This window comes from Tachypleus tridentatus, chromosome 7 (assembly GCF_004210375.1).
Source record: "Tachypleus tridentatus isolate NWPU-2018 chromosome 7, ASM421037v1, whole genome shotgun sequence".
In the NCBI taxonomy this organism is placed as follows: Eukaryota; Metazoa; Arthropoda; class Merostomata; order Xiphosura; family Limulidae; genus Tachypleus; species Tachypleus tridentatus.
Genome location: NC_134831.1, coordinates 186,108,801 through 186,125,261, shown reverse-complemented (window position 1 = coordinate 186,125,261; position 16,461 = coordinate 186,108,801). Strand labels below are relative to the sequence as shown.

The window sequence follows — 16,461 nt, the reverse complement described above, 5'->3', positions numbered from 1 at the left end:
TGAGTTCTCCCTTCCTCCTCTTTTTTTATAGCTCTTGTTAAGTTAAGGTAAAAGTTCTACCTATTACGTGGCTATATATTGTTGAATTTCATTCATATATTTAATCTGGCTCTTAATTTCAAATAAGCAAACCATGGAATGTTAATGGTTATGAACTAATCATAAATGTGTGATGTATTCTTTACTGTGAGCCGAAATTAAAAATTTGTTAGAATTATAGAAACAGTCTGTTATATTTTACCCCATTGTTAACGCATACATTTCAAAAATAGAGACGTATAATCGTGTTTTTCAGCCACAAACTTAACTCAAAAAGTTAAATATGAAATTATCGGAACACACACACGCATATATATATATATATATATAAAAAAAACAGAGAATAAGACTAAACCAAAGTCTGGTGTTATGCTTAAGAAGTTGTTCTTTTTTTTCATATGTATTTTATTTAATCGAATTGACAGTAACTTGAAACCACTGTTTTGATTAACACTTAGTAAATCGAAGCAATAACTAACGGTTCAACCCTCAAACATAATAATTTTTATAGTCGTGTAACAAAGACAACAAATTTTAAAATGAAATAACTTGTAACTGTAACATTATAAAACATATCGCCCTTTTTAATTAATTCTATTAAGAAACCCTCACTTTCCATCTACCAATAAACGTCGTCGAAACATAACTGCCAAAAAGTCGACCACTCACATGCGTTGTAATAGTACACTTCGACAAGCCTGTCGTTGAGAGGGTGGCTGTTGCTTGTAGCTTTATGTTGTTCTCGGATCGCGCTCTGGTCGTTAAATCCTGTTATTAGTGTGAAAGTGAGTCTATACTTAAAAGTAGTGTTGTTACGTAAAGGGTTTGGGTTTAGGCGTATAGAATTGCTTTGAATGCTAGATTATCGTGTTAAGTTTCGTGAAATAGTATGAAATGTAGTTTCTACACAATAAATATATATATATATATATTTTTTATTTATGTATTATCGTAATTGCAATGTCCTCAGTGCCCTTAGCATTCAGTAAGTGGTGCCACGAAAGCTTGACAACTCGCGAGTTGTTTTCCTTTTCTACGGAAGAACGCTATCTCGGGGCCAAGAAAACATACCTTTGAACTACATTTCAGAGGTAAATATTAATGACGATTTAATTTGTTCTCGGTGAATTTGAGAATGTCGCAATTAAACTTTCTTGGCTCAACGTATTTTAATACTAAATAAATAAGATATAGACAGTGTGATTGTGACTATCAAACGCTTTCCCTTGTTTAGATGCAGCCGAGTAGAGCAACTTGAGCCTTGAATGTCAGTCAATATAAGCCAACCTACTGGTTGGAATAGTTCAAATAGAGCATTATTTGTGGCCTTTATGTACAAAAATATATCATGAAGCAAAAGGAAATTGATATCGTTTATAAAAGTGTGAGTTTTAATTTTAAAACTATTTGCTTTTGGAATCTTAAATGTATCGTTAAATGAATTTGAAACATATCCTTCATTTCACTGCCCATTAGTGCTATATTCGGTTAATAAATTCGTACTGGACAACCGTTTTGATGACACGAAAGAACCAAAAAACATATAATTTTAAATTAAATGAATGAAAAAAGTGGAATATATACTAAAGAAAAATGAAAACGTTTTGGATGACCTGTTTACTTCTTTCGGCCATGGCGTCAGTTTTAGCCGACTGCCCTGAAGCTTGTCGTTGTCGGGGCCGTCCATCAAGTAACCACGGTCACCGAGTCAAGTGCAATAAATTAACAAATGTGTCTTCATTAACACCTGATAAACTCTCCAAACTTCCAAGGAATACCATTTCATTGTAAGTAGTAAATATTTTCTGTCTAATTTTTTGAAATTAAGGAAAAATCATTATTAATATATGGTTTTTCATTTGTTTGTAAGGGAGAAGAAAATTTGGGTGATTGTTGGGCTGCACTTTGCTGAAAATGACAAGTGATAAAACTGCATTTTAATCTCTAAAGTAGAAACGTAGGAATGGTGTACTTATTTTGATATTTCAGTTTCCAGATTATCTTTACGTTTCGCTGTATTTACTTCGCTAACTTTGATTCAAAGTTATTTTTAATTACTGTGAAAAGCATTAATCGATTTCAAATTGTGGAATGCTTATTGTGGTGTCAAGATCGAAAAATCTACATTACTAATAATTGAGTACATTTTTTCTTATGCCACTCCAAAAATGTTAAAACACTTTTACATCTCCGTGTTTCTAAGTTACGGAATGTGAAATTCATCGACATCATTAATGAGAATTTACTTCTATAACCTATTGATAAGAAACCATGACTCTTCTAGATTCTTAAATAGTAATAAATCGACGCTGACTTTTGGTTCCACAAAAACATTATAGTTGATTGTAAAGGTGAAATTGTTATTCCTATGACTTTTGAGTATTAGTTTACTGAAGTGAAAGGTTAAAATGAGCGAGACTTTTAGTTGATCCCTCATCTTAAGACAGTAACCTAAACCATTTTTAGTAAGTCCCAGCTGTGCACGTTTAGTAATTCTTTTAACAATAACGTTTAAGCGCTGTTATAGACTATCAAATCAGTATTTAGAGCATATGTGTACTCAGATAAAAAATTAAGATATGACATCGTTTAGCTTCGATGTTACAGCAAGAAATTATTATCGATGTGTCTGTTTAAAAGAAAAAAAAAAACGTTGAAAATGTTTTAAAAATATAACTATTTCGTATGCAGTTAAATATTTTCAATATATTAATTCTTGGTTGAGCTTTCATGAAAACTAAATTATTGCCGAGTAGTGTATTAAAAGATAAGCTTTGAAACTAATATTTAATGAAAAGACTAAATATTTAGTAGTGAGCTTGTTTTCAATTCATTTTGAGAAAAGTTTATGATTATCTGTTTAATATTACCACACTATTTTGTGGTACGATGATTGAAAGGAAGATAGGCATGACACACATCGCTATTTTTTTCCCGTTATATTTCATCTTCAACAGTTTAAAACATAATTATTACCGTAACGAACATGCTTCTAATTAGGAAAAACATTAACAAACCAGGATTACTAGGAGTGTACTGATATAAATGTTACACCGCAGTAGAATATGTTATACCTGGTTGTGTTTGTATATCACGTTACACAGCTTACAGTTTTACTTGTGAAGTTTTAAAGCCTGGCCTACCTCCGTTATTGTTATTGAGAGTTAGGTTACAATGAAACTAATTGTGTGTGTGTGTAGGATACTTAATTTAACAAATTGATATTTTCTATTGAGTTGGTTCGTTGGCATATATTTCTTATGTGTAAACTGTAATCGTTTCCACTATATCTATGAATGAAAGCAGTAAAATTAGTTCGGCTTTTCTTATTAGGCTCTCTTAAATTTCATTTTATCTTAAAGGTATTCTTGAATGCTAATAGAAAGGAATATTAAGTGTTTGTATCATAAACAAATGACGTAAATGCGGCCTGCTTGTAATAGTGAATTAACTGTTCTTATAATTTGAAATGAAATAAAAATGTCGGTTTTGTACAAAGACATTCCTTTTATGCAAATAAGAGCAAAACTAGTTGATTGCAAAAGTTTGAATAAAAGTTTTAGAAGAGATATAGGTACATTGTAACAGAAAGGAGAACAGTGTGATAGGTTTCCAACGATGATGATGTTAAACGTGTGTTTCTCTCTCTGAGTGGTTGTTTTTTATAATGACATATCAATTACGTAACACACCTAAACAGATGCTGGTTATTTGGTGTGAATTTACTATTTTCCACCAGTTTTTCGATGTATAAGTAATTTAGGTATGTTTGTCATGTACAGTTGATATTTGGGATATGCATGGAACATTCTTACCCGACTGTTAGTTTATTACATTCTATTTCAAGCCTAGACGGAGAATGTTTGAATGGAGGGGTAAGATTTGTGAAATCAAAAACCAACATATATTATTCTAAGCACTATCAGCATGCTAATTAATACTACAGGGGTCTGGGGGTATTTTCCTCAGAAAATATTGTAAACAATACGTGCTATAAAACCGAACTGTAATTACTTAAACTATATTTAATCCAAAATTTTGCTCGAAATATAGTTTAAATAATTATGTGTGTTCAAAACAATTACAAACATCCAAAACGTTAAATACCACAAGCAGTTACGCTATAACTATATATTTTATATTTTTTTACATTAAAAAATTATGAGGGTTCGGACGTACGTTCGTGATATTATTTTAATAATTTGGAAACGTTTCAGTTCCCGTGTTTCTGACAACCCCATGACAACAACCTGCTTTCTTTACCGTAAGCATTACTACATATAATTCCCCTCAGTGGGCTCAGCAGATAACTCTACGTGGCTTTGCTGTAAGAAAACACACATACACATAATGCTACATATAATCTATCTACTCTCTTCTATATGACCTCTGTGTTTCTTTCCACCTTTACTATGTCTTAATACGATTAAATTAAATTCCGGATGATTTTTGACTTAAACATGAAACAGCCAGAGAAATTAAGAAACGCAATAGGGTTTCTTGGTGTACTTTAGTTGCTTTCAGTGACAGAAATGTACCTATGTCAGTTACTGGTATTTTTATGCGGTTTTAATATAGTTAAGTAAAAATGATTAAATAGCCCTTCCCGAAGTGTTTCAACGATCAGCTTGAAAGTTTATGAAGGGTGTGCAGTTTTATGGTGAAACAATAAACAAATGCTATTAATAAGCCTTAACGGGTTATTATATCTGTTGTTAGGGGTATCTAAATTTTACGACAGACAAGTAAGATGTGCAACGTGAAGGCTAATTCTCTGAAAAAAATCTGTCACACTAGACGTGATGGACCTAGCATTTGGTTACATGTATTGATATAGTCTTTGGTACTTTTGTGTATTTTGTGAGTAATGTTTTGAAGTAATTGCTTCATTCACGAATAACCACGAAGTTTAAAATAGTCTTGGAAAAGTCGGATTTCATCGGAAATTTGAGTGAGATTTTACTACAGGTCTCAGTAAGTCTCTTTATGTACAGAGTTTTGTTTAAAACCAGTAGGTGTTTGAATGTGCTACTTATATTTATAAAACCGCGTATTTAAGAAATACATTGAAATAAACGTTCCTCGAAGGATATGCATTTTGCATATTTTATGAAAAAAATTACAAAATCTGATGTGTGTTGGAAAGGGAAGGTTGTGACAGTGTTACAAGTGTGAGTACACAGTTAAGACTGGGTTTTAGAATTTCTGGCTGTGTTATATTAGGTAAGACGTTTATGGTGTTTAAATATACCAGTACGAATTTCGTAGCTGTTGTCTTATATAAGGAGTAATTGACATCAACAACCAACACATTTATTTTCTGTGACAGTCAAGAATTCTCTGCAACGCGATAATATGCTCCCCCGATGGCACAGCGGTTAGCTTGAGTTCTTGCAGCGATATAAATTGTAGCTCGCTGTTCTATGTTTTCGAAGAATACAGCGAAGACAGTTCGTTGGGTCTTTTTGCGCTGTAGCAAAAATGCAAAAGGCTAGGTATATTTAAGAGAAGCTTCTGGAAAACAAATAGTTTGTCTCAATTATCAGAAACAATTCTCATAAATAATGTTGCTTCAATATATTTAAAAGAAGATGATCTAGGAAGGCCGAAACGTTGTTCTCTCCTTATCAATAAAAGAGTTTATTACCCATACCAGCCATTTCGAGATACAAAAGAAAATGTGTTGTTGTTGTTGTTTTGTTTTTTTTTTGGGGGGGGGGGGTCTGATGATAACGTTAGTTGAGACTGACTTACTCCAAGTAGTTTACAGTTGTTAGTTTTTAGTTTTAAAAATTATTAATTTAACTAAAAGGACATTAAACTATTCTACTTAATAATTAAAAATATTAGGTAGTAATGGATTAAATATTTTAGTTATTCACTTTGCATTTTGGTCTTTTATAATGTCATGATTAGGCCTACTAACTATCATGTATATCTAGCTAGGTGTATAGTATAAATTTGGAATGCTTCCTTTGATAAACAAACATTTCTGAATCTTGTTATCATTTACCTATACTTCTGGTACCAAGTGTAGGTCATGGTTAAAGTCGATCTTTCATCCCTTCCCTTGGTACACTTGCACCTATGAAACTTAAAGTGAGTGTTTCTGTATTGTATTCTCTTCTTCTAGGACTTTCTTCTTGCTGCGAGTTGTTTTATCTTTTGGTGTCACTTGCATGCCATATTTTCTACATAAGGGAAAATATTTCTCCATTGAGATATTAAGATTTGTCATACTTCATTTGGATCAAACCTTCAATTTACATGTTCAAGGAATCTCTTTATTTCAAACAACTTGGGATTTCTTATAATGTTTAAAAATAGGCCAAGGATTTCCAGAAAGCAATGGACTCCATTTGAGAGATGACAAATTAAAATAGGAAAATTACTAGAAATTATAACTGCCCTATTAAGCCAATTAAATTATTTTTTTGTTATCCTAGTTGGTTCACAAGCTTTCTAGCTGATCAGCTTACTAAACAAGACAAATTTTGGACCCTGGTATTAAAACTTAGGTCAAAATGTTGTTTTATACTTTATTTTAATTAAAGTTTTAATACTCATACCAGCTGTCTTGAGAATACATTTTTACTTCAAGTGGGTTTCATATTATCATGAAATTTTGGACCCCTGCTCTGTATGTAACTTCTTTTAATTTATATGAGACTTTGTGGATTAATGGAAATATGGAAACTGCCTTTTTATACCTATCACTTCCTAGTTTGTGTTATATAAAGGTCTTATGGACTATAACCATGGAACAAATTTTGAAAGTAATTTTTTTTAACTGTGGGAAAATTTAAAATACACTTTGCTTTGTAATGTATTTATTGAACAAAAGGTTTGAAGCTGATCTTTTGGCTCTTCATGACACGGTTTTGCTAAATTTGAAATACTTAACCCAAGTATTCTCATTTTAATTGAAATAATCAGTCAGAAGTTTCTATACCATGTGATGTGCTTCCATTAGGGATAGAATGTGGTAGGGTGGGTTCACCATGCTGGAAAATGTAATACTGGTTCTTTATTCTTTATTACTTGGATTCCAGAATTCATTAACATACAGCAAGCAGTAGATCCAATATAGTCTCCACCTACAATGGGTTCAAATGAAGTGATAAACAATAATAATAGGAGTTTCTTAAGCTTATTGTTTAAATATAAAATAAGACTTTGGTAAACAGTGGATGTATCAAAAGCATACCTTTTTTTATCAGCTTTAAACTGCAAACCTCCAAAGATGATAATACAAGTATATTTCACCATTTCTTTTTCATTTGGGGCATACAGAATTTGTTAAGGTAACTTCATATGATCTTATTATTAAGTAAAAGACAAAAACAATTGAAGTGAAAAGAAATTTTTTAAGTTTTAAATGTAAATCTTAAAAACCACTCACTATTTTAATTATTCTATACATGGACAATAATTAGATTAATTTTTAAGACTAAACAGTACAAATCTACTAATGTGAACTACTTACTGAAAGATAATTGAGTGTTTGATTTAAACTGAATCACCATGATTTGTAATATTCAGCTCTTGAAAGGAAAAAAACAACAATTATCAGCTATGAATTTAATGACAGAGCAATAAGATTGGGTTTATAAATTACAAAAGTATCATCATATTGCAGATGCCTGGTGTAACAATGGATACTGATCAAGCCACATCTTTACATAACATCAGAACAAGTTAGCAAAACTTAGACTAGTTAGAAACAGCAACTTTTGTTAATAAGATTGAACTATAAGCTTCCTTGACTCAGGTTTTTCTTCGAATGAGCTTGTTTTTTGTTTTTAAGCTAGTTATTTTCTGTTAAGATTGTTTGCTTTTTCATACCTTGTATCATTTCTTGAAATCAACATTTATCTGTCAAGTCTTTTTTTGTTTGTTTGATCTTTTGTCAGTTGCTTCCTGGATGAGTATTTGACATTTTCAGTTTCACTTCATTCACATCATAATTTGAATGTTGAGTCATTCCTACTTCCTTGTCAGCTTGTTTTTCACTGAGAATATTTTATGCTTGACAAGGGCTTTTTTTGTCATAGCTCCCTTCTGGTCTACAGTTTCAAACTTTTTTTTAATACTCAAGCTAGCAATGCTTTATATGTATATTCTCTTTGATATTCTATTTTTGAGGCTGGATTCACATCTTATGCTGATAGTTCAAACTGCACAAAATCAAGAAAGTAATATTGATAACTGAGTGGACTAAAATGCATGCATTTTTTTGTTGTCATATTAAGTGTGAATTTTACTGTTGTGTTTACTTCTGTCATGGATTCCATTGTAAAGTTGCAGTATTCTTCTTGAGAGGTCTTGGCTGAAAATATATTCAAGAATTTGGATACCACTCTTGCATTCTTAGGCTTAAGATTTGAGTTTAAACATATGGTTCACTTGTGCTTTATGACTGTTCATGATTTCTCTGACATACTGATCTACATCTGTTGCCATTCAACTTATGTCTCTATTTTAAAGATGTGTTGCATGTAATTCCCAAAACACTTTCCGTCATGAAGCTAAAGTTGTTGTTGTTTTTCTTTTTGGTTTTTATGACTGATGTTGTTCTAGGAAGGTATTGAAGATGCTTTTCATCCTGAATGTGATTGACCTGAAACCATTTGTGGTGGATATCAGTAATCCATGAAAATATATTGATATATAGACTATTGCTTGCTACTAGTCATTATGTGGTGGTTATTAAATGTCATCTTTTGTCAAGTGATTTATACTTCATGTTTTTGTTTTCTTACAAAGTTATTATGTAAATCTTATGTTATTATATTAATGTTATATGTTATTATGTTAATGTTATGTTATTAATGCTATATATTATTATGTTAATGTTATGTTATTAATGTTATATGTTATTATGTTATGTTATTAATGTTATATGTTATTATGTTAATGTTATGTTATTAATGTTATATGTTATTATATTAATGTTAGGAATTTTATTTTGTAACCAGTGCATCTTCTTCTGAAGATGCTTGAGTGGTAGAAATTCTGAAAGTGTCACTGTTAGGTGTTGCTGTGTGAGTGTAAGGAGTATTTAAATGCTGTTACTGTTACGTACCTTTGTTATTTGAGGGGTGTGGTAATTATGTTATCTTTGCCATATATTAGTCCTAATGGTAAAATTTTCTCTTGACACTATGACCAGGACAGTATTATGATAAGAAGGCAGGATTGTGGGAATCTCACACATCTAAGTATGTGTTCCTTTGTAAAGAGTACACTGTGCACTCAGTGGTGCATCTACCATTTTGAGCCTTTATATCTTTCAAATGCAAATTTCCACGTGTAGGCCTATATTTTACCAAACAAGTTTCTGGTGTGTACGTTTTAAGTAATAGAAATGAATATATTCATTTTACATCTCCAAAATTAACATAAAATTCATTACTAGATGCGACTTAATTGTCTTTCATCAATTTTTTGACACTTATTTTGACTGCAGGTCACCTTTCAGTTTTACATTAACCATTGTATACAACATGTTACTAATGGTCAGACATTAAATCACTACATGAAGAGGAGTCCTGCAACCTAATCATTGTACAGTGGTAGAAGAGAGAGAGAGAAGTAGTAGCTTGTCAAAATTGGTGTGATTTGCACACAATAAAAGGAAGGATCTGTTTAAAACTTTTGGAAAACTCTGCATTTCCTGCAAATAAAAAGAACAGTAATCAAGAAAATAGGTATGATGAGATGGGGTGAAGGAAATAATAAGTTGGAGAAGATTGAGGAAGTAACTGGAGAGTGGTGAGAACACAAGGAAAAGAAGATGACAGATTTAGAGGAAAAGTCATAAGAGTGAACAAGGAAATAATGTGCTTAAAAAGAACATGAAAATCATTTAAGACCAAATAATTTTGTGGTTAAGGGATTTAAAGAACCTGATCAAGAATCTTGGGGAAAAAATGGAAAAAATAGTAAAGAAAAAATTGGATGAAAAGATGAACATTAAAATAAACAACTTTGAATGAGTTCATAGAGTAAGGAAGAAAATACAAAAAAAAGGAACAGACTAGTAGTAGCCAAATTAGTGAATGGATACAAGAGGGAAAGGGGCAGTAAAACAAAGTTTTGATTTCAAAAATTGTACATAGATGGGAGTTGGTGAAAGTGAAGTAAAGGAGAAGGAAAACACACCGAACATGGAAAGAGAGAGAGTTGCTGCACAAATTAAAAGATGATGTATGGAAAAGTATAAGACACTCATCAATGAATAGGAACTCAAAAAACTGAAGCCTTGGAAGGAATTGTGAAAAGACTCTTAGAATGAAATGGCAGGAACAAGTGAACATAGACTTTAACATGGGATGAAATAAGAAAGTGTTTAGAATGTGGCTGGACTTTATAACAGAAATGATTTTAAAGAGATATAGGAATAAACTTGGACTAAACAACTGTATGAGAGATGTAAATGGTACTTTAAGGAAGTTGTTAAAGAAAAAACTCAAGAGACAGTGAAAGGAGGGCAACTGGTTAGAATTGCAAATAAAGTGCCTCCATTAATCTGTTGTAAGTCATGGAAGCTAGGATTTATAATAACAAATTCCTACAAGTAAGATAAATAGAATAATTGTTGTGTATAACTACCTATCTTGGGAAGGTGGAAACGTTACATGACTTTCTAAGGATGAGAATAACGATAATATTGAGGTTGACATTATTGTTTTAATTGGACTCTTCAATGCAAGGAGGAGGATCATATTTATGAAACTTTGTAGAATGGACAGCAGTTGCTTCTTACAGAGGCACAAGTGTAGAGGATGATGTTTCAAAAGTCTTTCACCTTTCGTTGTCCTTTATGCTTGTGTCTCCATAACAGGTAGTTGTTGTCTATTCTACAGAGTTTCATCATGAATACTCTGCCTAAACAATCTATCTAGGAGGATCATATTGTTTTAATTGGACACTTCAATGCAGAAACTAATAAAGAACAATAAACAGGGATTAGAGGAAGAATGTATAGGATGATTAACCCTATTACTGTGGGTTTTCCTGTGGTTATCAGTTAAAGAGAGTGTCATTACATATGTAAATTTGCATTTAAAATTTTACTGAATTACTGTTTTCTGAATACAGGTCAATAAGTTTGTTATCAAACTATAGATCATAATTTAGATCTTAGTGATGCATGTTAGTTAATTTCTTTAAAGTAAAAATCAAAAAGAAAATTACTTAATGTCGTTTGTTTGTTGTTTTTGTTTTGTTTGTGTGTGTATGTGTTTGTGTGTGTCATATGCTATGTTAAAAGCAATTTTGGTTCACATTAGATGTTTTAATGTCCAAATACAAAGTCTGTAGTTTCTTATCAATTAAAACTTAATTTACTGATATTGACAAGAGCCTTATATCCTTTTTATTTTCTAAGATATTCTTATATTTAGTGAATCAAATGAGGTGGCTCCCCACATCTTCAATTTTTGGAAATGGCTATATATACCTACTTCACCATACCAAGCTCCTAGTGAAAGTGTTAAGAAATGTTAAGGAAACAAGAAACATTGTTATTTCACCAGGAGGATGGTCAGATAATTTTTGGACTTGAAACAAGGATGTCCAGTGTGATTGGGAAGATGAAGTGATCACAAGGAATAATGGAGAAATGTTATTGGAAATAGAATATAACTAATTTAAATTGTTGGATGACATTGTTGCACTGGCTAGTCCACAGAAACAATATAAGAGAATTAAAGCATGTGAAAAATTAGTGGAAAGAAATGATTTTGTTATCAGTATGGAAAAATCAAGAATGGTGGTATTTCATAAAGGAAAGAAGATAAATGGACATACAAGGATCAGCCTATTGAGATGGTCAACAAATATTGGGAGTTTGATTTTCTATAAAAAAATATTCATACAAAACATGCAAAGCAGTAAGACCGAAAGGCTCAAAGAATCATCAATATGGCACAGAGGTTAACAAGGAAAGATGGTATATAGAATAAGAAGATACATCTTTTTAAAAGCTTGATTCAGAATGTTTTGTTGTATGGACTGGAAGCTGGAATGTTAACAAAGAGCTTAAAAGATGTAAGAGAAAATATATCAAGAAAATTTTGAGTATATTCAGTAAACTTCCTGTTTACTTGTAAACAATGAAAGTGGGAGAGACAAGTATGGATTATGAAAGAGTCATAAGAAGTATTTTAGTACAACTTTCAAAGTACTGGCAGATAAATACCCAAAGACTTGCTTGAAGGATATGGCAAAATTAACATATTGTATCAAATAACTTGCATTTTTTACTTGCTTTATCAAGCTGCTAAAGTGTGCGGAAAGTGGTGAAGTGATTGAATTTGTTAAGGAAGAAGCTCTGTTAGAGGAAATCATGAAAGCATTACAAGAGATGCTTCAGATGTTTGAACAGAAAATTCAAGTAACATGGACTAGAATTGATAATTGATTGTGGGAATCTCACACATCTAAGTATGTGTTCCTTTGTAAAGAGTACACTGTGCACTCAGTGGTGCATCTACCATTTTGAGCCTTTATATCTTTCAAATGCAAATTTCCACGTGTAGGCCTATATTTTACCAAACAAGTTTCTGGTGTGTACGTTTTAAGTAATAGAAATGAATATATTCATTTTACATCTCCAAAATTAACATAAAATTCATTACTAGATGCGACTTAATTGTCTTTCATCAATTTTTTGACACTTATTTTGACTGCAGGTCACCTTTCAGTTTTACATTAACCATTGTATACAACATGTTACTAATGGTCAGACATTAAATCACTACATGAAGAGGAGTCCTGCAACCTAATCATTGTACAGTGGTAGAAGAGAGAGAGAGAAGTAGTAGCTTGTCAAAATTGGTGTGATTTGCACACAATAAAAGGAAGGATCTGTTTGAAACTTTTGGAAAACTCTGCATTTCCTGCAAATAAAAAGAACAGTAATCAAGAAAATAGGTATGATGAGATGGGGTGAAGGAAATAATAAGTTGGAGAAGATTGAGGAAGTAACTGGAGAGTGGTGAGAACACAAGGAAAAGAAGATGACAGATTTAGAGGAAAAGTCATAAGAGTGAACAAGGAAATAATGTGCTTAAAAAGAACATGAAAATCATTTAAGACCAAATAATTTTGTGGTTAAGGGATTTAAAGAACCTGATCAAGAATCTTGGGGAAAAAATGGAAAAATTAGTAAAGAAAAAATTGGATGAAAAGATGAACATTAAAATAAACAACTTTGAATGAGTTCATAGAGTAAGGAAGAAAATACAAAAAAAAGGAACAGACTAGTAGTAGCCAAATTAGTGAATGGATACAAGAGGGAAAGGGGCAGTAAAACAAAGTTTTGATTTCAAAAATTGTACATAGATGGGAGTTGGTGAAAGTGAAGTAAAGGAGAAGGAAAACACACCGAACATGGAAAGAGAGAGAGTTGCTGCACAAATTAAAAGATGATGTATGGAAAAGTATAAGACACTCATCAATGAATAGGAACTCAAAAACTGAAGCCTTGGAAGGAATTGTGAAAAGACTCTTAGAATGAAATGGCAGGAACAAGTGAACATAGACTTTAACATGGGATGAAATAAGAAAGTGTTTAGAATGTGGCTGGACTTTATAACAGAAATGATTTTAAAGAGATATAGGAATAAACTTGGACTAAACAACTGTATGAGAGATGTAAATGGTACTTTAAGGAAGTTGTTAAAGAAAAAACTCAAGAGACAGTGAAAGGAGGGCAACTGGTTAGAATTGCAAATAAAGTGCCTCCATTAATCTGTTGTAAGTCATGGAAGCTAGGATTTATAATAACAAATTCCTACAAGTAAGATAAATAGAATAATTGTTGTGTATAACTACCTATCTTGGGAAGGTGGAAACGTTACATGACTTTCTAAGGATGAGAATAACGATAATATTGAGGTTGACATTATTGTTTTAATTGGACTCTTCAATGCAAGGAGGAGGATCATATTTATGAAACTTTGTAGAATGGACAGCAGTTGCTTCTTACAGAGGCACAAGTGTAGAGGATGATGTTTCAAAAGTCTTTCACCTTTCGTTGTCCTTTATGCTTGTGTCTCCATAACAGGTAGTTGTTGTCTATTCTACAGAGTTTCATCATGAATACTCTGCCTAAACAATCTATCTAGGAGGATCATATTGTTTTAATTGGACACTTCAATGCAGAAACTAATAAAGAACAATAAACAGGGATTAGAGGAAGAATGTATAGGATGATTAACCCTATTACTGTGGGTTTTCCTGTGGTTATCAGTTAAAGAGAGTGTCATTACATATGTAAATTTGCATTTAAAATTTTACTGAATTACTGTTTTCTGAATACAGGTCAATAAGTTTGTTATCAAACTATAGATCATAATTTAGATCTTAGTGATGCATGTTAGTTAATTTCTTTAAAGTAAAAATCAAAAAGAAAATTACTTAATGTCGTTTGTTTGTTGTTTTTGTTTTGTTTGTGTGTGTGTGTGTCATATGCTATGTTAAAAGCAATTTTGGTTCACATTAGATGTTTTTAATGTCCAAATACAAAGTCTGTAGTTTCTTATCAATTAAAAACTTAATTTACTGATATTGACAAGAGCCTTATATCCTTTTTATTTTCTAAGATATTCTTATATTTAGTGAATCAAATGAGGTGGCTCCCCACATCTTCAATTTTTGGAAATGGCTATATATACCTACTTCACCATACCAAGCTCCTAGTGAAAGTGTTAAGAAATGTTAAGGAAACAAGAAACATTGTTATTTCACCAGGAGGATGGTCAGATAATTTTTGGACTTGAAACAAGGATGTCCAGTGTGATTGGGAAGATGAAGTGATCACAAGGAATAATGGAGAAATGTTATTGGAAATAGAATATAACTAATTTAAATTGTTGGATGACATTGTTGCACTGGCTAGTCCACAGAAACAATATAAGAGAATTAAAGCATGTGAAAAATTAGTGGAAAGAAATGATTTTGTTATCAGTATGGAAAAATCAAGAATGGTGGTATTTCATAAAGGAAAGAAGATAAATGGACATACAAGGATCAGCCTATTGAGATGGTCAACAAATATTGGGAGTTTGATTTTCTATAAAAAAATATTCATACAAAACATGCAAAGCAGTAAGACCGAAAGGCTCAAAGAATCATCAATATGGCACAGAGGTTAACAAGGAAAGATGGTATATAGAATAAGAAGATACATCTTTTTAAAAGCTTGATTCAGAATGTTTTGTTGTATGGACTGGAAGCTGGAATGTTAACAAAGAGCTTAAAAGATGTAAGAGAAAATATATCAAGAAAATTTTGAGTATATTCAGTAAACTTCCTGTTTACTTGTAAACAATGAAAGTGGGAGAGACAAGTATGGATTATGAAAGAGTCATAAAAAGTATTTTAGTACAACTTTCAAAGTACTGGCAGATAAATACCCAAAGACTTGCTTGAAGGATATGGCAAAATTAACATATTGTATCAAATAACTTGCATTTTTTACTTGCTTTATCAAGCTGCTAAAGTGTGCGGAAAGTGGTGAAGTGATTGAATTTGTTAAGGAAGAAGCTCTGTTAGAGGAAATCATGAAAGCATTACAAGAGATGCTTCAGATGTTTGAACAGAAAATTCAAGTAACATGGACTAGAATTGATAATTCACCATACTGTGATGTTTATAAAGATATTAAGAAGTTAATTGGAAGAGATAATTACTTGTTTGATGACAAAAGTAATTAGATCAACAGAATGGTATGAATGAGACTACAAGTGAAAATGTTAACCAGAGAGGAAAACCTGATTACCATATGATTAAAGAAGATGCAGTCATTGTAACCTGAAAAAAATGACTATCAATCAGATGATGAAGTGCTCATACATGAGGAGCATTTCAATACGGAATTAAATAATCCAAGGGTTGGAAGAAAAAAAAAAAGAGTTAATTCATGGAAATAATTATTACAAAGAAACACAACTAAAGCCAATATTTACAAATATGTTTTAGCATACACAAGTAATGAATTATTTTATTTAAAGAGTGTTAACCATCCCTTCTAAGAAATTGTACGTTTTAAGAAATTTAGTTTTCAAAACATTACATTAATTTCACTTTTCTTTATGCTGTTTATGGTTCATTAATGTAAATCTAGAAATAAAAAAAGTTAATTAAGGATACGAGCATTTGTATCATCACTTCAATTTTGGTGAGCAATAAAATATGTACAAAAATACTCTACTAATGTGATATAATCCAAGAGACCCTCTGAACTCTCTCTTATTATGTTAATATCAATGCACTAGTGATGTGCTCACCCATTACATTCTGGATCTAGCACAACTAATTTAGGTGTGTCTAGTGTGTCATATCCACACAGATTATTTAAGATTTTGGAAACTTGAAAAGTGTTGTAGAATAACAACAATAATATGTTTTTTT

The 16,461-nt window shown here is 31.5% G+C and overlaps 1 protein-coding gene across 3 annotated transcripts in view; it reads left to right on the top strand.

Annotated features, from left to right (window-relative positions):
* Positions 1-762: 762 nt before the first annotated feature.
* Positions 763-16,461, top strand: part of Remo (Remoulade) — a 104,142-nt gene continuing 88,443 nt past the window's right edge. The window contains exons 1-2 of one of the 3 annotated variants that reach the window (XM_076516266.1): positions 764-1,130; positions 1,682-1,826. Coding sequence is in view for 1 of the 3 variants with exons in the window: in XM_076516264.1 (XP_076372379.1) it covers positions 1,633-1,826 (194 nt within the window). In the remaining 2 variants the exon portion in view is untranslated. Of the gene's footprint in view, positions 1,827-16,461 lie in introns of all 3 variants that reach the window. The other 2 variants (XM_076516264.1, XM_076516267.1) reach the window with 2 other exon arrangements.